This window comes from Capricornis sumatraensis, chromosome 15 (genome assembly GCF_032405125.1).
Source record: "Capricornis sumatraensis isolate serow.1 chromosome 15, serow.2, whole genome shotgun sequence".
NCBI lineage: Eukaryota > Metazoa > Chordata > Mammalia > Artiodactyla > Bovidae > Capricornis > Capricornis sumatraensis.
In genome coordinates this window covers 15,858,944-15,884,036 of record NC_091083.1, presented here as the reverse complement: position 1 = coordinate 15,884,036, position 25,093 = coordinate 15,858,944, and the positions used below count along the sequence as shown (strand labels likewise).

Below are 25,093 nucleotides of genomic sequence, written 5' to 3'. Positions count from 1 at the left end.
CCGTGCTTTCACAAATGTCATTCATAATATCTTTCCTTTAACAGAATATCAGTTTTCCTTTCATGAAGGCAGAACCAAGCACTCATATGAGATGGAATAAAGTAAATGATAGAAAAATGACCCAAGCACAACGCTCTGGGAATGAAGATGAAAGGATGATCAATTCCATTCAGGCAAGTGGAGAAGGACCTTATGAAAGGGTGAGCGGAGACTTCCCTGGTGGGTGAGTGGTTGAGAGTCTGCGCTTCCACTGCAGGGGGCGTGGGTTTGATCCCTGGTTGGTGGCAGGGGGCGGAGGGTACTAAGATCCTGCATTTGGCAGGATCCTGCATTTGGTACTAAGATCCTCTTTTTGGCCGTGGTGTGGCCAAAAAGAGAAAACAGTTGAAAGAGGTGGCTTTTGAGCTAAGTCTTGAAGGTACGGGAAGACAGGTAGGTAAAAGACACAAGAGAGAGAGAGATTTTATCCTTGAGTGGACAGAATGGGGAAAGGTACGAAGGGAGAGAAGTTGATGGTTTGTTTGGATAGTAACTCTAGGTACCGGGAGAATGGGTTTTCGATAAGACCAAGAATGTAGGTCATAGAGACCATGAACCGCCGTGCTACAGAGCAGACCTTTATTCTGCTGGGGAGCTTTTAAAGGTTTTGGAGAATAAATGTAATATGATTTGACCCCATTTCAGTGGGTTGGCCAAAACATTCATTCAGGTTTTTTGTACGATATTACAGGAAAACCCAAACGAACTTTTTGGCCGACCCAATATCACAATTCCTGGTCTCAGTATGAATTAAGTATCAGAAAGTACACACAGGAAGATCATTTACTAGCTAAGACAGCAGTCATTCGAGCAAGAAATGTTAAATGCAGGAACTAACGTGGTGAATTGGTTTGGGGAGGGATGGGGGAAGAAATTCAAGAGACATCTGGTAGAAGCCACAGTGTCTGGTGATCGAGTGGAAAGGAGTAATTTCACACTGTCAGGCTTTGAGCCTCAGAACTGAAGGGATTGAGGAGTAAGGTCTGAATTAGGAGCTGCAGAGGTTGTGTTCGGAGAAGGCAATGGCAACCCACTCCAGTACTCTTGCCTGGAGAATCCCAGGGACGGGGGAACCTGGTGGGCTGCCATCTATGGGGTGGCACGGAGTCGGACACGACTGAAGCGACTTAGCAGCAGCAGCAGCAACAGCAGCAGCAGCAGTAGCATTGTTTGTGTTCTCCAGAATAAAATTGAAAGAGCAGGGTACCATCCAGCAAAAGGCCACTGTTTTCCAGATACTGTCACAAAGCTCTCTGCAAATATTAACTAAGTCTCACTGTGGTCCTGCAGAGGACAAGTGACTTGCCCAAGGTCACATCACAGAGTTAGTAAGTGGCACAGCTATGACTTAAAGCTGCACTGTCAGATTACACACTGATTCTCCCAGCCGTCCTGATGTGCTCCTTCGAGTGTGTGTGGGAGCAAGACGTGCAGGGTCAACTCAAGCAGAGCACAGAGTCTTGGCCTGCTCTGCACTCCTCACACCATCAAGCCCTTGCTCTGTCATCAGTAAATACTTGGTGAATTTATTTTGTGTAGGAGCTGGGCACAAGAGGGCATCATTAAAACACAGAAGCAAGGTCCCTAGCTCTAGATTTTTAAACACTGAGCAAAACTAGGATTTTCAAATACACTTAAAATCGAGCAAGCAAATTAACAAACAGTCCTACAAATAATCTGATGATAATGTAGTTTTACAGGCTCCTCAGGTGGCTTCCAGTAGCCATGTATGGATGTGAGAGTTGGACCATAAAGAAAGCTGAGCACGGAAGAATTGATGCTTTTGAACTGTGGTGTTGGAGAAGACTCTTGCAAGTCCCTTGGACTGCAAGATCAAACCAGTCAATCCTAAAGGAGATCAGTCATGAATATTCACTGGAAGGATGTGAATGGTGAAGCTGAAACTCCAATACTTTGGCCACCTGATGCGAAGAGCTGACTCATTTGAAAAGACTCTGATGCTGGGAAAGATTGAAGGCAGGAGGAGAAGGGGACGACAGAGGATGAGATGGTTGGATGCCATCATCAACTCGATGGACATGAGTTTGGGTAAACTCCGGGAGTTGGTGATGGACAGGGAGGCCTGGCGTGCTGTGGTCCATGGGGTCAGAAAGAGTCAGACATGACTGAGCGACTGAACTGAACTGAACAGGTGGCTCAGTGGTAAAGAATGTGCCTGCCAATGGAGGAGAGGCAGGAGATGCAGGTTCCATCTCACGGGCAAGAAGATCCCCTGGAGAAGGAAAAAGCAACCCACTCCAGTATTCTTGCCTGGGGATTCCCATAGACAGAGGGGCCTGGCGGGCTATACTCCATGGGGTTGCAAACAGTGGGACATGATTTAGCCACTAAACAATAACAACAGTGCAGTTCTACAGGAAATAACATTCAAGTATTTTTGATCCCTAAGATGGATAGCTTCTCATCTTTGATAATACCTGCTTATTGAGTGGCTATTACATGCTAGCTCTTTAAAGATGGTTTCACATTTCACCAACAGCCCAGTCATGTATAGAATCATGATGCCTGTTTTCACAATAAAGGAAGTGAAACGCAGACTGTTAAGTAATGCACGTTCACGTGAGTGTTGTGAACAATCTCCAAAGAGAATGTCCTTTCCACAGATACCCGCCGGTCCTCCCCACACGGGAGGTGCGTCTCTTCCATCCCAGAGGGTTCATCCTCTTACCTCTCATCACATGTGGAGGAGGGGTTGACTCAAGCACCTGAGCACCGACAGCAGGCAGCGGGGGCACTGGCGTTGGCGAAGGGTTGACCCAGGATGGGACTGAACTTGGGCTCACTTTGCTGCCGTGATACAGGGCGCCTGCATGGAGAACACTGTATCCATTAGTTTCTGGGTTTACTTTTCCATAGAAGCTGCTTATAATTTTAAGAATCGGGTTTATGCAGACCAACGCCAGTGGTTCTCAGGTAGGTTTTCCTAGAATTATTTTTATTCCTCAGTTCTCTCTCTTTCAGCCTCATGTGTCATCATGAATTAAATTTGTTGTAACTATTTAAAGAAGGTGAGAATTTTTTAATGTTGATTTAAACAATGTGTGAGGGGAGTACACAGATTTTCAGAATTCCTTTGGAAGACAAGTGAGCAAACATGTTTGATGATGGCAGTGATAAACTGTCGCCGAGTCAACTGGCAGGAAATTCAGCTGGGGACACAAGACTGGGAAGAAGAGACGGGCTAGCCATGGAGAGAGGAGGGGATGGAGGACCTTGCTGCAGGATAAGAAAACCGGCCGGAATACTTCTTCTCCAGGTAGGAAGACTCACCTGAACAGCAGGAATGGTCCTGCGGAGGGGAGTCTGCCAGCATGCGTTCGTCCCCGGCCTCATTCTCAATCACCATTGCCGTGAGGGGGGTCACTATGTGGTGATCCAAAGACATCTGCAGGATTGTCTTTGTAATTTTCCTTTTCTCGGCAGCTGTAGGAGCCAGGCTCCTGTGTTCAGGAAACAGAGACATTGGACAGCATCACAAGACCGAACTCTGCCACTTCTGGGGTCAACCAGGACTCTGGGGGCCACGAGGGAAAACAGAACGAGCTGCCTTCGTGAAGCTTAGTATTTTACCTAGTTATGTAGCCTAAAGGAATTTTACTTGTTATTTCTTCTTTTATTTTTTAATTGGTGAAAAATTGCTTTACTATGCTGTGTTTGTTGCTGCATACAGCAATGAGAATGAGTCATAATAATATTTATATATATATATCCCTTCCCTTTTGAGCCTGCCTCTTGGAATTTTTAAACAGATTATGATTATTATTATATTTTTTACTGAAGTACAGTTGATTTACATTGTTATTTCTTTTGTTTGATGGATCTCAAATTTATTTTTAAGAGTGTTCCTCATTAAATTAGCAATTACAACAAAAATACATGTTTTTTTTAATTAACAAGACTTGTCCTTATGACAGTCTTTTTTTTTTTTTAGTTTCCTGGAAATTATTTACTCTTATTCTTTTTTAATGTAGTTTTTAACCAGTGTATAATTGCTTTACAATGTTGTGTTAGTTTCTGCTGTACAGCAAAGTGATTCAGTTATACATACAAATATACATATATATGTATAGATCTATTTTTTTAATATTCTTTCCCATGATGGTTTATTATAGGATCTTGAATGTAGTTCTCTGCACCATACAGTAGGGCCTTGTTGTTTATCCATTCTGTATGGGACAGGTTACATCTGCTAGCCCCCACCTCCCAAACTCCTCCTCCGTCCCCGTCCCCCCTAACCCGCCTTGGTAACCACACATCCAAACAGACTTTTTCAGAGCAGTTTTATAGTCACAGTAGAATTGAGCGGAACGTAGAGATTCTATGTTTACTCCCTGCCCCTCCCCCACCCGACAGCCTCCGCCTTCTCAGCATCTCCCATTAGAAGTGGTCCACGTGTCAGATTGATACGTCTACATCTGCGCGTCATCATCACCCAAAGTCCCCTGTGGACATTAGGGTTCATGCTTGTGCTGTGCATTCTGTGGGTTTGGACAAGTGTATAACGACAGGTATCCATCATTACAGTGTCAAGCAGAGTACTTTCACTGTCCTAACCCTCCCAACCCTCATGCAACCTTCCTGTTCTCCACGTGCTGACAACCACTGATTTGTTTAAGGGATTGTTCTTTAAAAAAATCAATATTTAACTTCAGCACCAATTTTCTGTATATCTTTAAATTACCCAGTTGCCTTTGTAAAGGGGAGGAGACATTGCTCACTCAGTCTAAAGCCACAGCTTACAATCTTTTGTCTGTTTTATAATCTTACTGACATCACGGATTTTCTGAGTATAGTTATACGACTATGTTTCATTTTTCCCAACTCCATTCAGACCAGTCTGCTCCCCCTTCCCAAGAATCTGATCAAATAGGTGGGGGGGACTAAGGAGCAGTCACGTTCCTCTCCAAAGACCGGCCCCACCGCCACCCCATAATCCTGATGGTGGTCAAAGAACCATATATTGCTCTAGAAACATAGTTTTTGTACTGGGCATTTAAACACCAGTCAGCTGAGAAGACAGAGATGAAACAGTATCTATAGGAAGTCCTTAGTTGATATCAGAATTGCATAACCTTAAATTTCTCTTTGGACATTAACTATTTTCAGGAGTGAATGCAAATGAATTCATGATACCCACTGCAATGAGATGGATGAACCTCACAGACATCATATGGAGTGCAAGAAGCCAGAAACAAAAGAATACAGTTTGTCTCATTATAAGAAATTTTGTCATAGACAACCAATAGTGACATGCCAGAAGAGTGATTTCTACTCAAGGCAAGAGGTAGGTGTTGAGTGTAAAGAGGAATGAAGGAGACTTCAGAGATGAAAGGAGTGCTCTGGAGCTGGATCCAGTACTGACGACATGGGTGACGTAGTTAAAATTCATTGAACTGTACATTTAAATTCATGCACATCACGCACTTTACTGTATGCTTGTTATCCATCAAGAAAAAAAAGAGAGTGAACCCAGCTTTAGTTAAAAGTGCTCGCACGCACGCATGCCAAGTTACTTTAGTCATGTCCGACTCTGTGACCCTGTGGACTGTAGCCTGCCAGGCTCCTCTGTCCATGGGATTCTCCAGGCAAAAATATTGGAGTGGGCTGCCAACCCAGAGACCGAACCCACGTCTCTTATGTCTCCTGCATTTGCACGTGAGTTCTTTACCACTAGTACCATCTGGGAAAACCCAAAAGTGCTTGAAACCAGTGGAAATGGATACTCCAAACCCTGAAATAATTTGCTGCCTTTCTTGGTTCCAAACTCTTGTGACATCAAGTAACCTCAGCAAACCTTTTGCAAATCCCTGTGGCATATGGTCTTCTTACCGTTCAGCTAGAAGTTGGTTGATGGTCAAATAGGCCCACAATTTCTTGGTGAAATCAGGGTCTGCATGCTTGTCCTTGGATAGAAAATCCTCCAAGCCATCCATCTCGGCCAGGGTTTCCAAGACTAGCTCTGCGTTGGCCTGGATGATAGAAGGACATCAAGGGAGTGGAATTGTAGTTAAGCAGTTCACATTTTCTAAAGAACCTACTGTGAGTGAGTCAGGGTAGCAGGCAACTTGCAGGGGGATGCAAAATAATCCAAAAGAACACACAAGAGGAAGTAAGTGCCAACCTCTGGGGTCTGGGCTTGGGTTTCTGAAGAAATAGATTAGGATTTACACCATAGTTGGGAAGATGGCACAGGTGTTCTCAGGAACTTCCCTTTCACTTTTTGCTTTTATTTTACCTATGTGATTCTCAGAATTCTGCTATCAGCCTGTTAATATACAAGATGTACCCAGGAGACAATTAATATTTTTAGAATTAAAGCAAAAGTACCGAAGTTGCAGTGATAATGCTTTGTAACTGCCCCAGTTTCTCAGGGTCCACTTTTCCAGCCACCACAATCTCTGAGCCTCCAAAATAGTTATGGAAACTGTTTTGAGTGACGTCTGTGACTGACGTTTGGGGATAGTTAAACTGAACATTCCGGAGCAAGGGAGTTGAGACCTGGTTGTAGAATTTCTACAATTCATTAAAAAAAAAAAAAAAAGAAACAGAAAAATCATTACTTTCATACCACATTACAAATCCGAAGCATTTTTCTCTGAGATTCTTCAAGTGCTTAGTATTCTTTCAAGATCTCTGAAAAGCTATGGAAAATTCTAATAGTTATTACATGAACTGAAATAGAGACAACCAGGGCTTGTGAAGAAGATTGCAAGAGTTCAAGAGCTCAAGTTCAAGAGCCCAGCACTTTTTCTTTCTGTTATGACGAGCATGAAAAGCTCGTGGACACTCATGTAAGATAAGTCATCTGGGTGGATATCCCTAAATTAGAACCTGTCTCTTACCTGTCCCCGGGTTTATTTACAGTAGCTCCTATTGATACATGGCACTTGGTACCAACAGAGGGTGGGGTAAAATATATTCTTCTTCTCCTTAATCTTTTCTTGGTCCATTTAGTCAAACAAGTGATGCATACATATCCTTTATGTTTAAGGAAACGAACAGGCCATAGTCTGCTTTGTGTTGCATTAAAAAAACTTAATTTTCAAAATGCCAATATGCTTTTCCTTTAAAAAAAATTTTTTTTTTCTTGGCATGTAGGTTATTTCCCCAACTAGGGATTGAACTTGCTTGCACCCCTTTCATTGAAAGCACAGAGTCTTAAGCCCTGGACTACCAGGGAAGTCCCAATGCCGATGTACTTTCAAGGAAGAACAGTTCCCATGACAAGTAGTGGGACTGGAGAGATTCAAGAAACTTTGATGGTGCTTCCCAAGACCTGTTCAGGGACTAGGGACCTTTGTACCCATCAACTACTGCCTCTCATCTCACGGTTACTGCAGATATACAAGTGGGGGTGGGGTGCATGAGAAAGGGACTGAACACTTAACAGAGCTGAAACAATGACAATTTTTACTGGAATTCAGCCATCTTCTTTTAGGCATCAGTTATTGCTAGCTGAATGATTTCGAGTGAACAATGACCAAAAAAGGCACAGAAAACAAAGTCACCTTGAGTTGGACAGAAGTGTCCTGGTTTCCATAAATCCGTTGTGCAATCCCACGGTTGTCATTGGAGAGTCTCTTCAAAAAGTCGTAGTCCACATCAAATCCTATCCCCAAACTGAACAAGGAGATGTTGTCTCGTATGTTCTGCCTCACATTCTTCTGGATTTTTGACAATTTCAGTTCACCTAAAGTTGATGTCCAGGAAGGAAAGGAATGAGGAGGCAATGGCACAAAGTTTTGGGAACATCTGGAAGGTGTTTTGGCAAAATTCGTCCCAATTAAAAATGCACTTATGTGTCAACGTAGTTACATTGAGGAGAGGAGACACTGCACTAGTATGTATGAGCAGTCCTCATAGCACAGACTCAAATGCAAATGCAAGCTTCCGCAAATTGTGGAGGTGGAGCTGAGGCATTCAGCATCCCCCTCCCAAACATCTAGAGGCTGTTTTAAGTGCAGTGAGTGTTTCGGGGTCAAACAAACTCTTCTTTTAGGAAGCATGGGTTTAAGCTGGTGTAGTGCTGTCTGTATGCTCAGTTGCTAAGTTGCGTCAGACTCCTTGCAAGCCCCCAGACTGTAGCCCGCCAGCCTCCTCTGCCCATGGGATTTCCCAGGCAAGAATAGCAGAGTGGGTTTGCCATTTCCTGGTCCAGGGGATCTTCCCTACCCAGGGATTGAACTTGTGTCTCTTGCATCTCCTGAATTGACAGGCGAATTCTATACCACTGTGCCGCTTGGGAAGTCCAAGCTGGTTTAGACACTCAAGCAAATGCCATTCAAATTCCCATTTTAAGCCAGTCACGTTCGCAAGAAACAACAGGAAAAATACGTATCACTAAAAATGGAAGGAGTGCTTACCTACTGTCGGATCCCCATCAGACACCAAGATGATCAGCGAGACAGAGTTGGGGTCCAACATTCCCAAGTTATTGGCTTCATTCAAAATAAAGATGGCTCGCAGCAGGGCTTCGTTGATATTTGTGCCTGGGAAAGCCAGAGAACATGCTGTTCTGTTATATACTCTGATTTTCCATAGAAACAACCACGTCTTGAGCCCAGGTTCATCTGTCTGGTGATGACTCACGTGTAGTTCATTCAGTATCCAAATTATTCGACTGTTTTCTAAATTTTACCCAGGCTGGTCCAGATCCCCCAGTGGAGTAAAACATTCACTTTGTATTAATAGTGAATAGTTCCCTTAGAGATGAAGTAACCCTTTCAAAGCACTAGTCATTTTGTTAACCACCAACTTGAAGTTGCCTATTCAGCCTTGCTGATATATTTGGATACTGTTCTGCAGACAATTGTGCGTTATTCTATGTGTTTTTTCCCCTTTTTCAAATTGAAGTTTAGTTGACATACAATGTTGTGTTAATTGCTGCTGTAGAGCGAAGTAATTCAGCTATATATATATATATATATATATATATATATATATATATATATAATATACATTCTTTTTTGTGTTCTTTTCCATTACGGCTTATCACAGGATATTGAATATAGTCCCCTGTGCTATACAGCAGGCCTTGTTGTTTATCCATTCTGTAGATAACAGTTTGCATCTGTTAATGCCAAACTCTCAGTCCATCCCTGCCCCCGCCCCCGCGCCCGCTTCCCCTTGGCAATCACAAGTCTCTTCTCTGTGTCTGAGTCTGTTTTGTAGATAAGTTCATTTATGTCATATTTTAGTGATATCACATGGTATTTGTCTTTCTCCTACTGTGTGAGTCATAAGAAAGCTAGTGTCACTTATTGACACCGTTTTCTGAGGACAGAATGGTTAAAAATGTCTGTGGATGGGGTATGGATTATGCTTTCACCACGAACTTAGTATGCACTGTTTAATAATAAATGTATTATTAAGGCAAAGACCACTGGGGTAAGGAATCATATTTCTCAAGTGATTCTCATATTTCTCAGGACTCTGCTGAATCCTGTGGGAGTTTCTCACTGGGCTTTAGGCTAAACCCACTCACCTCCGCTAGGCTGGATTTTCTCAATGTAATTCTTGGCATCCACAACCTGTGTTTTAGTAGCTGAGACTAAATCGTTTCTCCAGGTTCGAACATTGTGGTTGAAATCAACCACGGAGAAATGATCTTCAGTTCTCAGGTCATCCAAAATGGTCTTCATTGCTTCCACCGTCTATTTCAAGAGAGAATGGACAAGGGTCTTACTACATACTCTCTAAACCTAAGAAGAAATGAGGAAGCTCAATCATTCATCATTTTAAGCACTGTCTCGAGCTATAGTTCTCCCACAAACCTCATAAATCCACCTCTGTCGACAAGGATCTAACACTCTCCTATTCCGTCCAAATGGACAGAATTGTCTGCATTTTGATACTGAAAGTTTTACTGTCTTGTTTTGTCATGCATGACCAGTCTCACCAACCTGACTTTACACTGAGAATCCTGAGCCTCAGATGTCCCATTTGTGGTGCCTGAAAATCAAATGTATTTCTCAAGTCCCTCTACTCAGCCCTCTCATGCATTAATTCCTGCTTCTCATCCTCAAACCACCAACACCTCCCTCTTCCTGTCTCAGCTGATGACCTGGAATCCTACTTCACTGAGAAATGGAAGTCATCAGAAGAAGATTTCTACAATCCCTGCTACCATAAACCTCCCCCCTGCCAGGATTTGTGCCCATACACTTTTCCCTGATGCCTGGTAATGCAGAGCTAGGAGAAGCATTTCTGCCTAATGCAAATCCATCCGCTGGTGACCTAGGTTGGGCTTTCTCTCAGCTACTGGCGTCTGTCCTTGCCTCTCCTGCATCATACATTTCACTCTATTGGAACATCTCCATACATAAAATAACGCTGTCATTTCTCATGCCTTTAGAAACCTTGAACGTATCTGTTTCCCCTGTTTCTCAGTTTCCCTTTGCATTAAAATTCCCCAAAAGAATTGTAAGCACACTGTCTCCAAATCTTCTTTTCCTGTTCTCTCTGAAGCCTGCTCTGTTCAGGTTTTCACCATCATCCCTCCACTGAAACTATGCTCATCAAGGCTGTTGCTAAATCCAATGGACTCTTCTCATCTCATCAGACCCAATCTGAGCAGCGTTTGGACCAACCGGTCACATCGCTGTCCTCATAAAACTTCCTCATCTTCTTCCAGAGCCTCAGCCGCTCTTGGTTTTCTCCTCCTCTCATTGGCTGCTTTTCCTTTCCTTTTCTTTTTAAATGTATGTATTTATTTCGGCTGCACTGAGTATTAGTTGCACCACATGGGACCTTAGGTCTTCGCTGTGGCATGTGGGATCTTCAGTTGCAGCGTGCAGGATATAGTTCCCTAACCAGAGATTGAAGCCCAGCCACCTGCACTGGGGGCACGGAGTCTGAGCCCCTGGGCCACAAGGAGAGTTGCTGGCGTGGTCTTCTTGGCTGATTCCTCCTCGTCTCCCCAAAGTATTCTAGTTACTGGGATAGTGTAAGGTTCACTCTCTGTTTTCTTCTCTTATCTAGACTTCCTCCTTGGTGTTCTCACCTGGTCTCATTGTTATGAGTACCTTCTACACACTGGTGGCTCCTAAGTGCATATCTCACTCAATACCTCACTTCTGAACACCAGACCTGGAGAGCCAATAGCCTGCTTGATGTTTCATGTCCACTGGGTGTGTAACAGTTATTTCAAACTTGAGTGATGAGCTAAGTGCCTGACACAAGACAGGTGCTTAATAAATACTTCTTAAATGAGGGAAGGAAGGAAGAAATAAACTGTTGTATTAAGGCAGTGGTTGTCAAATGATAATTTTCTCCCCAGGGGACATTTGACAATGTCCGAAGACACTTTTGTAAATGTGGAGGGGGAGAAGACCACCTTCTTTCTCATTCTTTTTTTTAACTTTGAATTTTATTTATTTATTTTTGGCCATGCTGTGCCTTTGTTGCTTGTGCGCAGGCTTTCTCTAGTTGCAGTTCACAGGCTTAGTTGCCTCCCGGCACGTGGGATCTTCCCAGATCAGGGATCAAACCCATGTCTCCTGCACTGCAAGGCCGATTCTTAGCCATTCTTAGCCACTGGACCACCAGGGAAGCCCTCTGTGGCCATCTTTGACTGTCATGACCAGGAGTGTGAGTTCCATGGCATCTAGTGAATAGATGTTGCTAAACATCCTACATCGTACAGTGTGGTCCCCACGACACGGGTTCATCAGCCCCAAATGTCACAAGTGCACTGCTGAGAACCTGGTGATAGAGGTAGGCGGGGCCAAGTCTTTGCCGTCTTTTGGATCCTAGAACAGTAGTGAACACTCGGGTGGTCATAAGTGATTGTTGAATGAACAGAGATTCACTGGTTGGTTCACACTAGATGGATGGGTGGACTAGGAATGTCCTTGTTCGCAACTGCACCTACACCATTAACACTGAAGGGGCCATGTGGAACTCCAAACTGGGAAGACATGAGACGGAATGAGCACCCTAAAGGAATTACAATATAATTAGAAAAACTGCATTAAACGTTTTCAAAGTTATTCATGCACAGTGGCGAGATGTTCGTCTAAAATGTCATGCAGGAGAACAAAAGGAATATGAAGCAGAAGCCTGAGCAGAGTGAGAAGAGGTTATATGCAGGCGAAATTTTTCAAAAAGGCGAGTTTTGAGATAAATTTCTCCTGTTCAGAAGTCACCCAGCCTCTGTTCCTTTGTGAGCAGCCTGAACTAAGACTAGCTCTAGGGGGAAGGGGTCTCGAACCCCTGCACCATCACGAGGGGATCAGAGAAGGCATGGAGTCCTGGGTACCACTGCAACCCAGGGCTACTCACCTGTTTCATTTTAATTCCCCACATTGAGCCACTAACGTCGATGACAAACAGGATGTTTTTGGGAATTGGGTCCATGTTCTCAGGAGCAAAGAAGTGGACAAAATATCCATTAAATACCTGAAAAACAGGACCTATTTGTGAGCCAAACCATTACCAGTGTTTGGCATGGAGGAGGATAAGGGTCTGGGGACTGAGAGGGGAGAGGAGACCACGGGGGGCAGGAGGCATGATGGTCGTAAAGAAGAGAACAGAAGCTTGGCTACGTCCATCTCTCCCTTCTTTCTGTGCCCGCTCCGTCCTTTCCTGAAAGGGCCCAGCCTCTCTGCAGTTTACCTCCCAGGGAAGTTCCCTGGGGCATTATTCAACAAGAAACAGATCTTTGGCTCAGGCAGTGCTGGCCTCTGAGAATTGTTTGTACCCACCTGAAGTTCCCCAGCCTTCTCCTCTCTGTTCACATCATACATCACCACCAGCTCACCGTCCACCATCGTCTCTGAGCAGTTGAGGCATTTTCTCTGTTGTGGGACCGTGGGCTTGAAGGCAACATGTGCCTGGAAAGAGCAATGGTGTCAGACCCCGGTCTCTTCCCCCTCCCTGTCTGGGGGGAACATCTTTTCATGCACACAGGGGAAGGTCCAGGGCCACTCTGCACCCAGGCAGCATCAGTGGTCCTATCAGAGGCGCATCTAGCAGCCTGCAGTGCTGTTGGCCAGGCTTCGGTCCTTTATAAGAGATTCGAAGAATTCCTCCCTCCCCCTTACCCCCACCCCATGGAAGAAATGGCCACCAGCTCTAGAAAGAGTTGGCAAAAAGTTCTTAGAGGACTTTGACCCCTCCAAAGGTGGTTACTATTGGCCATTGAGGCAGAGAGAATTAAGCTGAGTATCTCTCGCAGTGATTAAGGAAAATTCTCTATATATTATGTGAAGACTGTCTTTTAGCTACCAGTCCAGTGGGTGACTTGGGGGGATGGGCTTCAAAATGGACACACACTGGTCACAATGCAATGAAACAATTGGTTTCGTTCTGTATGTCCTGTGGGAGGCCCAAGACTTTGCTCAGGGATCACAGTTCCTAAGTTCCCTGAGCTCAGCACCTGACAACTCTTCCATCCCCTAGAGCAGAGAGGGAGAGGAAAACCTGCAAACCAGTGGCCACTCAGACTCCGTCACGTCACTGCCTGTGGTACCTTCTGGTGTCCTTTAGATATAACGGGAACGCCATCAAAATGCCCATCAAATGTGTCCAGAACATGAAGAGATCTTAGTCCTTGAGGTTCAATAATCCACACATCTGCCTAGAAGTGGGAAAGTTACTTAAAGCGTTAAAACATCTTTCAAGACTTTTTGAGCAAGACGTATGATTATCAATTCTAAGTCCTCTGCTGCCCTTTTCCTCTCCAGATCTCCCATAGATGACCTAGCATGGCTCCACCATCCCTTCTGCAAGTTCTTTCAATCCTGTGTGATATGATGCATCTCACCAGGCAGAGGCTGAAAGACCCTCTGGGCAACTCGGTGCTCCCTTTCTATTGCTTCATTCCTCCGGAATTTAATTCTCCTTCTTCTACTCCATCCCATTCTTATTTATAAGAAAATTTTACATGATCCATTCATCCCTTTGAATCTTCTCTGTCTACGGACAGTTTTCAATCTGTCTGCTTCACCATCATCTGTGTCAAACAGAGACCAGGTGAATTGTGTTCTTCCCTGGGTTTCTTCCAGCCAGCCCTCCTCTGCCTCTTACACACACACTCACATGATGTTAACAAGTTTAGAGCCAAGAAAAGAGCAGCTCAGTTCTCAAGGCAAGAGGTGAAGACTACAGCAGAAGTGAGTTCAAGTGGCCCTGCACAGGCACTGCTCTCTAGGTGATGAGAGTTGGGGTGCAACGGGGGGAACGTGGAGCAAAGACAACAAACTCAACCTTCGCTGACCTCCTGTGATTAGCCACCTATTTCCAGAAGTTCATTGCACTTAGAACCAAGGAATCTAAGATGGTACTCTTCACAGATGAGAAAGTTGAGGATCAGCATTAGTTGGAAGGTCAGTGTAGAGGGTTGAATGGTCCCCCCACCCCCACCCCCCACCAAAGGCATGTCTACATTAAATCTTTGGAAGCTGAAACTGCCGCCTGATTTGGAAAAAGGATCTTTGCGGATACAGTAAAGATCTTTGCGGATCTTGAGATGTGATCATCCTAACTATCCGGTGGGCCTGAAATCCATGACAAATATTCTTACGAGAGCTGAGGGACATTTGAGACACTCAGAGGAGGAGGTGACATAGTCAGGGAGACATGGGTCAGAATGACGGGCCACGAGGCCGCAAGTCAAGGAATGCCACCTGCTTCCAGACCACGGAAGCAGCAAGGGACAGACCCTCCCCAAGAGCCCTGCCAACACCTTGACTTCAGTCCGCACCCCCAGAACTGTGTAAGAAGACATCTCTGTTGTCATAAGCCCCCTGTGTGCAATCATTTGCTACAGCAGCCACAGGAAATTGACACAGCAAATAAGGAGATGAGCTAGCCTTGAGATGTGTTAGGAAGCGGCACTTCCTTCCTCCAAACCCAGAGTCAATTTCCATACACCATCCTGTCCTGCAGTGTCAAGTGGCGTGGAACACCACGAAGAGAAGATGAACAGAAAGCACAGATGGGGACCCAGCTCAAGGAGGGAGGGCTCACCTCCAGGTGCTTGGCCAGTCGTCCTGGCTTCAGGTGGACTCTGTGCTCGTAGGACCCCAGCTTCCTCCACTTCACTTCCTGATAATGAAGTTCAAACTGCACCTTTGCTCCAGGGGCAATGCTCACTTCGGTTTTGAAGTCCTCCATATCCAGAGCTCTGCTCCTAAAGATGTGAGCCCGCCCCCATAAGTCATCACATGTAGAATCTACACAGAGGGCGTCCAGGCACCCTGGGCTAGCCACCTGCTCATTGCTTAGGAGAACGAACGGTAGGTCCAGTAGAGATAACGGCAACATCTAGATCGATTTCCTTCTGCTAGCCTGGAATTCCCCTCCCCTCTCCTACCTGATCTTTTTCTTGCAGAGTTTCTTATAGATCTGAGTGTCAGCTGCAAAGAGCTACTGGTTATTGATCCCCTATTACCTGCCAGGAACTTGACACATATCACTGCTATTATAGCCGCTCTAAAAGATGGACACCAAGACCTTCATTTAGCAAGTGATGACAAATGATGTTCATAAAGGGTAAGTAACCCTCTTGAGATCACATGCGAGTCAGTTGTAGGGTCGGAACGCAATCCCAGTTTAGATGGTCCGAAGGACAGCACACCTTTCCCCTACTGCTGGTGAGACTCATTCTAGGGATTCTTTACATTTTTAAAAGCCTTCATAAAGAAGACATCTATTATTTCAAATTGAATATGTATTTCCAGCACTAATGCCTTATTTACTCCCGTACGCACCAAGTCCAATGTGATCACTCATCTTGAAGTGTTTATGGTTTTAAAGAGAAAACAGCAGAGTTGTCAAATGAGGGTGATTTGAGCCTTAGGAGAAACAGTCAGCAATTAAAAAAAAATTTTAAATGGTAAACAAGCAAGGTGAGATTGTGGGCAATCGGATCGTGTGGGAGCAGGGAAGTACCACAAAGAAGCAACCTAGCAGAGGACGAGCTTCTCTGCCTTCCTGGGGGCTGGCTTGCCGTGCAGGGAATGGGCTTGAGCACAAGCAGCAATGGATGGGGACCCTGCCCTTACCTCACCAGCCCTGCCGTCTTGCCTTTCGCTCTCGCCTGTGCGTAGAGGGCTCGGCCCACGGTTTTCTCCTTAATAGAACTAGTAAAAGTTGTGCCATCCACAGTCCTAAAAAATGACAGAAGGCCCACAGTTGGTCTGAATAGAAGCACAATGAACAAACAAGCCAACAACCCAACTGGGTGGACTTAATGAATTATTTATCATTTTGCACCTGGAAGGAAACTTCAAGTAGAGAGACATTGGCAGGTTTCATAAAAGGAGTTTCTTTATCCGGTAGTGTGATTTAAGATAGATGAGGTAGGCTCCTGTACTAGAAGCTTTCTCTCCCATGTTGTTACTTGTGTTTAAGATGCTTCTTCCCCAGCATTCAAAGCAGCACTATTTACAACAACCAAGACATGGAAGCAACCTAAGTGTCCACCAGCAGAGGACTGGATAAAGATGCGGTACAGATACACACTGGAATAGTGCTCAGCCATAAAAAAGAATGAAATAATGTCATTTGCAGTAATATGGATGGACTCAGAAATCATCAGACTAAGTGAAGTTAGTCAGAGAAACACAAACATCACATAATATTACTTAGATGTGGAATGCCCCCCAAAACTGATACAAACGAACTTATTTACAAAACAGAAACAAACTTTGAAAACAAACATATGGTTACCAAAGGGGAAATGTGAAGGGGAAGTGATAAATTAGGAGTTTGGGATTAACACACACACACCACTATGTATAAAATAAGTAACAGTGAGCTACTGTATAGCACAGGGAACTTTACTCAATATTCTGTAATAACCTACATGGGGAAAGGATCCCCAAAAGGATGGACATATACAGCTGTATAACTGGATCACTTTGCTGTACACCTGAAACTAACACAACATCGTGGGTCAACTATACTCCAAGGCAAAATTCCAAAAAATGTTTCTTCATTTTCCAGGTTCACCCTTTGGATTAAGGGTTGTTCTCCTGTGCGTCACTTTGGAATGACAAATGTGCCTAGGGCTGTGACTGGTAAACCAGCTATCTGGCTGACATGTGGTTTATAGGATCATTCTTCCATGTATTAAGGATCCTTCAAGATCCTTCCACCCTTCAAGGGTGGAAAAGAGCAAAGAAAGATGGAGAAAAGTGCTGCTCGATCCCTGCCAAGTTTGTGTTTCTCTTTCTAACATCTCCCGGGGGGAACTCTGTCCTCTCTTGTCATCTCTGTCTCTACCTACCTTCCTCTTCGCTTGCTGTCACCTAATCTGTCCGAACAATGATTAGTCAGAACAGTCTGATTAGAGTTTTTGAAGCAAAATAGAACATATGGCCTCTCCCTAAGGAAGTGGGAGATTACTGCCATAGAGACAGGCTTAAGGATGTTTTCACTCATTAGAAAAGAAAAACAAATCCTTTGCAAATTTTGTTACTCTGAACAGAAGCAAATTATTGGGTCCCACCCCAAGATGACTCAATGTCCAGTGGGTCCACAACTCTGAAAGCGAGAACTCCTGGAATTGCTGACCACCAGGGTCCACTCTGGGCTTCCCTGGTGATTTACGTGGTAAAGAATTCACCTGCCAATGCAGGAGACTCAAGTTCAGTCCTTAGTTCAGGAAAATCCCCTGGAGGAGGAGATGGCAGACCTGTTCCTGTATTCTTGCCTGGGAAATCCCATGGACAAAGAAGCCTGGTAGGCTACAGTCCACAGGGTAGCAGAGAGTCAGATAAAACTTAGCAATTAAACAACAACAACAAAGATGCTGGGTACAGAGCCATGAAGAGTTGAGGCACTAAAGGTCCACTCTGAGAGGGGTTTGACCCTGAGAGCAGAGCATATCCAGTTTCCAGTTCTGAGTGGGAGTTACTCACATGGAGAAGTTGGAGATGAAGGCTCCTTTGGGAATCTGCACGTCAAACACAACATTTTGAGGCTGTGGAGAGTGGTTCACCACTTTGGTCTGGATAACAGTGTTGGCCACTCGAGAAGTAATAGTAGACTGGACTTTATAACTATAAAGAGTCACTTGATCAACATCTTCCTGAAATCGGCAAGAAAAGACAACTGTACTCGGAGAAAAATGACAGAACGTCAGTACATATTTGATGATAACAGTGCAAAAAATTCTAAGGCATCATTAAGTATATAACTCAGCTTTTACTAAGCGTTCTCCTAAATTCTTGGGATATCCTGCCGGCAGAAGCTCACTCTTGTTTTAAGAAATCTTGAGATGCCTCTCCAGCGCTGTGAGTCTATTAACACTGATTCTGAAAGTTAGACTATGAGGAGGAAATGGTTGTGGGGAAGCAAGATTGGATTATGAAAGTGCAGGAAATAACTCTGAATACAGGGCCAGAGGGCAGGAAAGGATGTGGGTGTGCAGTGTAGAAAGGGGACCCAGGCTCTTCCTGGGGTACAGTGGGGTGGAACACACAGGTGGTCCCCAAAGCCCCACACTGCTACCTACCTTCTTGAACCTCATCTATTGCAATTTCACCTTTTCCCAGTCCTCCTGTTGTTTCCCCAATCAAAACAAACTATGAGATATAGTTTGAACAGGAGAGCTAGGCTTCCCTGGTGGCTCAGACGGTAAAGAACCTGCCTGCAATGTCGGAGACTCGGGTTCAATCTGGATCGGGAAAATCTCCTGGAGAAGAGAATGGCTACCCACTCCAGTATTCTTGCCTGGAGAATCCTGTGAACAGGGGAGCCTGATGGGCTACAGTCCATGGGGTCACAAAGAGTTGGACACAACTGAAGCAACTTAGCACGCACGCAGGAGAATGCTGATGGGTATGAGTGAAGAACAGAACATCTTGCAAGGAGCATTTTGATGCGGTGACTGGTCCAGCACTCTGGACCTGGTTCCCAACCCTTCTCTATTGATTTAAGGCAGTTCCAGTATCCATATGCTCAAAGATAAAGCACTGAAAACATGCATCTTTTAAGAGGTGCTTCTAAACTGCCAGGATTGTGGCAGTGATGGGACCCACTGGTTTCTGCTTTGTTTTTCAAAGCGTTTTACTTATTTCAATGAAGTGAAGTCACTCAGTTGTGTCCGACTCTTTGCGACCTATGGACTGTGGCCCACCAAGCTCCTCTGTCCATGGGATTCTCCAGACAAGAATACTGGAGTGGGTTGCCATTTCCTTCTCCAGCGGATCTTCCCGACCCAGGGATCGAACCCAGGTCTCCTACATTGCAGGCAGACGCTTTAACCTCTGCACCACCAGGGAAGCCCATACTAGGTGTCATTTTCCCCAAACTTCGTCATCCAAGATTAAATCTTTCAACTTGTTAACATCCAGCTCACTTCAAGCAAAGATAAAACCCAGGCTAAGCTGTTTGTCCTTCCTCCCCCTTAACCCAGAGCTTCTCACAGCTGCTGTCCGTTCAGACCATGAAGCCAAGGAAACAACTTTCCTTTTGATGTCTTCCTGCCACAGGAGGAGCTACAGTAAGCCCCTACATACATACGGACCTTCGAGGTGCAGCTGCAAATTTTCAAAGATGCGAACGAGCATCTGGTTCCAGCAAGGAACTGGAGCGTGCGCCATCAACATCAGACAGGAGTGAAACCGCAGCTTGCCCTCTGTCTCTTACTGCTGACGGCCCTTCAGCCCCACCGTCTGCCACCCCCCCTCCCTCCTCCATCAGTAATTCCTCTGTCCTGTTCACTCCATGCCAGTCCCTGTATGCCAGCAGTCGCACTGGACGACTGTACTTCTCAAGGTACTGTACTGTCTGATTAAAAATGGTCTTTATGTTTTTGTGTCAGTTTTTTTTTTTATGTATTCTTTGTATGGAAGGTATTCTAAACCTACGACAGTACAGCCACATATAGCTGATTGTGTTGGTTGTGTACTTAGGTTAACTTTGTTGGACGTACAGACTCACTCTTGGAATGGGACTTGTTTGTATGTAGGGGACTTACAATACACCAAACGGCTCAGGGAATCGGGCCATTTCATGTTTAAGAGTGCCTTTTCCACACTCACTAAAGCTGTTAGGTGTCCTATTTTAAATCAAAGCCATTATATTGGAATCAATATACAGTTTATATTCCAAAAAAAAACCCCAAAAACCTGGGCTGTGGGAAAAACTTGCCAAAGTAAAGAGAAGGGACATTTTCAGCTCCGGGGGACATCTCTCCTGGTTGCTTACACACTCCACCCTCTCATACTGAATTTTAGACACACTTCCAAACAGAATTGGGCAAACAGGTATTTCGAAAGTCAGGTAAACGCTCTTGGTGCAGAAGAAAAAAGGCAGCCGTATTGATTTCTCGATAATAGGTAACAGAAAAGTCATTCAGACATCAATTTTTAACAAAATCAAGGTACACTTACCATCCTTTCTCCAGATTCTCCAGAAATACTTCTCTGTGAAAGGAAGTTGGATAAAATCATTCTTCAGAAGCGTGTTGCTTACTACCTTGACGGCAAAAACTGTTTTCTCTCAGTCAAGAAATATTTTCTCCTTCCATACTGAACTCTGATTGATTCACTGGAACCGAGACATAACTATCAAATATTCTTAAATGCTAGTTTCCCCCTGGGGTGCTACCATAAGTGTCTCAGTGTCTCGGCTGTCTTTTGGTGGCATGCCCATCATTCTCTGATACAATGTTAAAACCAACGTTTTTAAATGAAAATATTCAACTGAGCTCATGCTGAGTAGCACAGATCACCTTTATCCTGTAAAAACCACCTCATTAATTCAAATAAAAACATCTGTTTGTCTGAGTGTTTTCATAGCAGCAAAATTCCTTCCTTCAAACCCAGATAGTGGGAAAGCGTGTCTGTCTCTTCCATTAGACGCAGCAACACGGGAGCTGAAATGCATGCGTCTTCTCCTTGGCGTAGCCCCTGAGTTAAACATGGTAATTGGCAGATGGAAAATCCTGTATTCTAACTGCCGTGCTACAGATTTATCCACATGAATGACTATCCTGTGGCATGGAAAGCGGGCTGGCTTTAGAGTGATGGGTGAGCATTTAATGTCAGATGGATTTTAAAGTAATAATTCAGATGTGGGTTAGTAGAGCTTAGCTTGCCTGCTTTGGGGTGAGCTGAAATTTTCAGGAGTGTTATATGACATAGTAAGGCCAACGGTTGCCTTCTTTTAGACTTTGTTTTTTTAATTGAAGCAAGGTTGATTTACAGTGTTGTGTTAGTTTCAGATGTACAGCAAAGTGATTCAGTTATTTCTACGTATCTATTTTTTGTCAGATTATTTTCCCTTATAGGTTATTACAAAACACTGAGTATATTTCTCTGTGCTATATAAGTCTTTGCTGGTTATCTATTTTCTTTTTTGGCCATGCTGCTCGGCTTCCAGGATCTTAGTTCCCCAACAAGGGATTGAACCTGTGCCCTCTGCAGTGGAAGAACAGAGTGCTAACCAGCAGACATCCAGGGAATTCCTGGCCATCTATTTTCTATACAGTAGTGTGTATCTGTCAATCCCAACCTCCTAACTTATCCCTCTCCCCCTTTTCTCTTTGGTAACTATGAGTTTGTTTTCTATGTCCATGGGTCTTTTTCAGATCTTTGAACGCAATTCTCAACAGCTCTTTAAGTTTTGTCTTTTAGATGAAGACCCTGACATGAGGATTTACCTATGGGGTTTCTTTTTTTTTCCTCTTAAATCTTTTTGATGTGGAGCACTTTTAAAGTCTTTATTGAATTTGTTATAATATTCTTCTGTATTATGTTTTGGTTTTTTGGCCACAAGCCATGTGGGGTCTTAGCTCCTGGACCAGGGATTGAGCCCACGCTCCCTGCGCTGGAAGGTGCAATCTTAACAACTGGAGACGGCCTTCAGAGTGGCTAGGTTACCTGTGCTCTCTGAGCGGCTCCCCAAGACAGTAGTGACCATGACCAGTGGGGTAGCATGTGTGGCCCCACGAGGAGGCCACAAAAAATGTCCTCCTAGGAGGAAATCCTTCCATATATGACAGTAAAACCATCCCATAATCTTAAGCTTTGAAGAAAACACGTAGCCACGTATAGTTTAAGCGAACAACATGACCACTGCATTCAGAGATGGACAGTCGTGTGGAGGTTTCCCTTAATTTCAGCTGAACTGTGTTTCTCCCGAGTATAATAATACTGGACTCTTTGCTGCTAAGAAAAACAAGCTCCTGAGAAAATGTAGCAAAAAGCGTCTCAGTCCTTTTCCTATTTTTTCATTCATGATCTCTTGCACTTATTTTCCCTTTCGGAACTGAGGTCTACTGTACCTGATACCTCCGATGCTCTGGCACAAACTGGAATTTGCCTGGAGCCGACTCCGCAAGATCTCCATAGCCTGCAAACTTAAATCAGGATGTGTATTTCCATCAGTGAAAAAAAGGCAGCTGGTGACAGGCAAAAAGTATTTAATATATTATTTTTTCTTGTTTTCTATGTTTCTGTGCAATCTCATTTTTTATATGTCTTTTTTTAAAAAATTAATAGCTGATTTGCAATGTTTCCGGTGTGTAACAGTGATTCAGTTATATATCCACACATATATCTACTCTTTTTCAGATTCTTTTCCATTATAAGTTTCCGCTGCTGCTAAGTTGGTTCAGTCATGTCCGACTCTGTGCAACCCCATAGACGGCAGCCCACCAGGCTCCCCCGTCCCTGGGATTCTCCAGGCAAGAACACTGGAGAGGGTTGCCATTTCCTTCTCCAATGCATGAAAGTGAAAAGTGAACGTGAAGTCGCTCAGTCGTGTCCGACTCTTCGCGATCCCATGGACTGCAGCCTACCAGGCTCCTCCATCCATGGGATCTTCTGGGCAAGAGTACTGGAGTGGGGTGCCATTGCCTTCTCCAATTATAGGTTGAATATTACAATGTATTGAATATAGTTCTTATGCTATACAGTAGGTCCTTGTCGTGTATTTTATACATAGTGTGTATCTGTTAATCCCCAACCCCTAATTTATCCCTCTCCCCTTTTCCCTTTGGTAACCAAAAGTTGTTTTCTCTGTCTGGTACAATGATTTCTTTAATCTGTTTGTTTGCTGGTTATATCTCGGAGGTGAGTAACTAGGAGTTAACATCTCCAAGCTTGGTGGATCCAGGAATTCATTTTCGGCTTTGCCTGAAGATGACAGGGAGGTACCTGGGGGAAGAGTTGCGTAGCCAGAAGTGTCTAATAAGATGTTAGAAATGTCGATATGAAAGGAATACCAGTAAGTGACTGAAAAAGCACAAGCACCTTTGGAAATCTTGCCTCCAATTCCTGGCTCCATCAGTGAGGCTTCCAACACACTCTGGTGGTTTCTAAAGTGTTGGAAAATATGATAATTTCTAGGCAGACAGTGATTTTTTTTTTCTTGCACATATGCCATCTTGTTCTTTGGCATTTGTGTACATAATCCACCCTGTAAGTATCACAAGCTGCTGCATCTTCCAGGATATTCCCAGAATACATGTGGCTTTTCTAGTATCAGAATAGCTCTTCTATGCCTTTCAGTCCAAGACTTTCATCATGCTGAGGATGATCAAGGGTCTGAAGGGAAAACCTTAAGCTCCTTGGAAATAATTCCTATACTCTGCCTGCTGCATCATCCGTCTTCCCCTTTAACAGGAACATTAAATGCCCTTAACTTGGAAATCACTGTTCACTTAGGTATGACAAACAACAGTTGGCTGTTCTGGGTCTTAGTTGCAGCGTGCAAGATCTAGTTCCCTGACCAGGGATTGAACCCAGGGCCCGTGCGTTGGGAGCTTGGAATCCCAGCCACTGGGTCATCAGCTGTTTGGTGTTGTCCAGTCACTAAGTCATGTCCGACTCTGCAACTACATGGACTGCAGCACACCAGGCTTCCCTGTCTTTTACTATCTCCTGGAGTTTGCTCAGATTTATGGCCATTGAGTCAGTCGTGCCATCCAACCATCTCAACCTCTGCTGCCCCTCTCTCCTTTTGCCTTCAATCTTTCCCAGCATCAGGCTCTTTTCCAGTGAGTGGGGGAAGTCCCTCAACCAGAGTGCTTTGAAAATGACTTTTCTTATACTCTTACATAAAAGGATAACAATGGTATTTTATAATAATAGTTACGAGAGCTAATAATTATCAAGTTCTTGCTCAGGTTTGCACTGTGCTGGGTAGTTTACAAATGTCACTTAAACCTTATAACCATCCTTTGGATTGGATCAATTCATATCCCCAGTTTCTGAGATAGGGAGGGGCAGCTGTACTCCATAAATGCTACACTATGGGGCCAGCTCATGAACTCAATTCTCATGAAAAGCCCATTAATGCTTTAAAGGGTAAATACACATTTGAGTAATTTCAACAGCGAACACTTCTACTCAGATGAACTTTATCATAAATTTCTAACCCTCGCAGGACACAGTCCTTGAACAGCAACAGGTAACAGGCTTCGCTGGTGGCTCAGATGGTAAAGAATTCACCTGCAATGCAGGAGACCCAGGTTCAATCCCTGGGTCGGGAAAATCCCCTGGAGAAGGAAATGGCTACCCACTCCAGGATTCTTGCCTGGAGAATCCCATGGACACAGGAGGCTGGTGGGCCATGGTCCATGGGGTCACAAAGAGTCAGACACGACTGAGTGACACTCTATTTACCAAACTACCACAGGGGGCCTACAGCAAGGAGTCTTCTGGAAGTACTTACTTCTGAAAGTCCGTTGGTGGGGATTTCAAAGCCTCTCGATTCAGAAAGGAGGAAGCAGAGGAAAAAGCACGTGAGCCCCTTCATCGCGCCGGGTGCCTCTGCCCAGCTCTCAGGCGGGGGCTCTGGGGAGGAGCCCAGTGTCCCCTGAACCACGATCAGACAGGGACAGCAGAGCAGTACAGTTGGGCTTTAAAAAGAAGAAAAGAGAAGAGAGCTCTCAAACTTTGCTCCAAACAGGACAAATATTTGTTCTGGAGTTCAAACTTAAGCTCTAGGGGTGGATCAGATGCCCAGAGGTTATTCAAACAGCTAAGCCAGAGGCAGTCCCTGGGCTGTGAGAGTATGTCAGGGTCAGATGAATGTGTGGTATTTTTTTTTTCCCTTTCTGCTGATTTCTGTT

At 44.4% G+C, this 25,093-nt stretch overlaps 1 protein-coding gene across 1 annotated transcript in view; it reads right to left on the bottom strand.

The window, feature by feature from the left end:
• ITIH2 (inter-alpha-trypsin inhibitor heavy chain 2) overlaps positions 1-24,890 on the bottom strand; it is a 31,705-nt gene extending 6,815 nt beyond the window's left edge. Inside the window, exons 1-16 of the mRNA XM_068987856.1 lie at positions 24,694-24,890; positions 22,301-22,375; positions 20,406-20,438; positions 17,928-18,097; positions 16,068-16,172; positions 15,031-15,193; positions 13,532-13,639; positions 12,765-12,893; positions 12,343-12,459; positions 9,545-9,713; positions 8,424-8,549; positions 7,569-7,750; positions 6,388-6,573; positions 5,890-6,029; positions 3,331-3,500; positions 2,729-2,866 (exon numbers count right to left, since the gene is read on the bottom strand). Of these exons, the coding sequence (XP_068843957.1) occupies positions 2,729-2,866; positions 3,331-3,500; positions 5,890-6,029; positions 6,388-6,573; positions 7,569-7,750; positions 8,424-8,549; positions 9,545-9,713; positions 12,343-12,459; positions 12,765-12,893; positions 13,532-13,639; positions 15,031-15,193; positions 16,068-16,172; positions 17,928-18,097; positions 20,406-20,438; positions 22,301-22,375; positions 24,694-24,777 (2,095 nt within the window). The 5' untranslated portion in view covers positions 24,778-24,890. The remainder of the gene's footprint in view (positions 1-2,728; positions 2,867-3,330; positions 3,501-5,889; positions 6,030-6,387; positions 6,574-7,568; positions 7,751-8,423; positions 8,550-9,544; positions 9,714-12,342; positions 12,460-12,764; positions 12,894-13,531; positions 13,640-15,030; positions 15,194-16,067; positions 16,173-17,927; positions 18,098-20,405; positions 20,439-22,300; positions 22,376-24,693) is intronic.
• Positions 24,891-25,093: the final 203 nt, after the last annotated feature.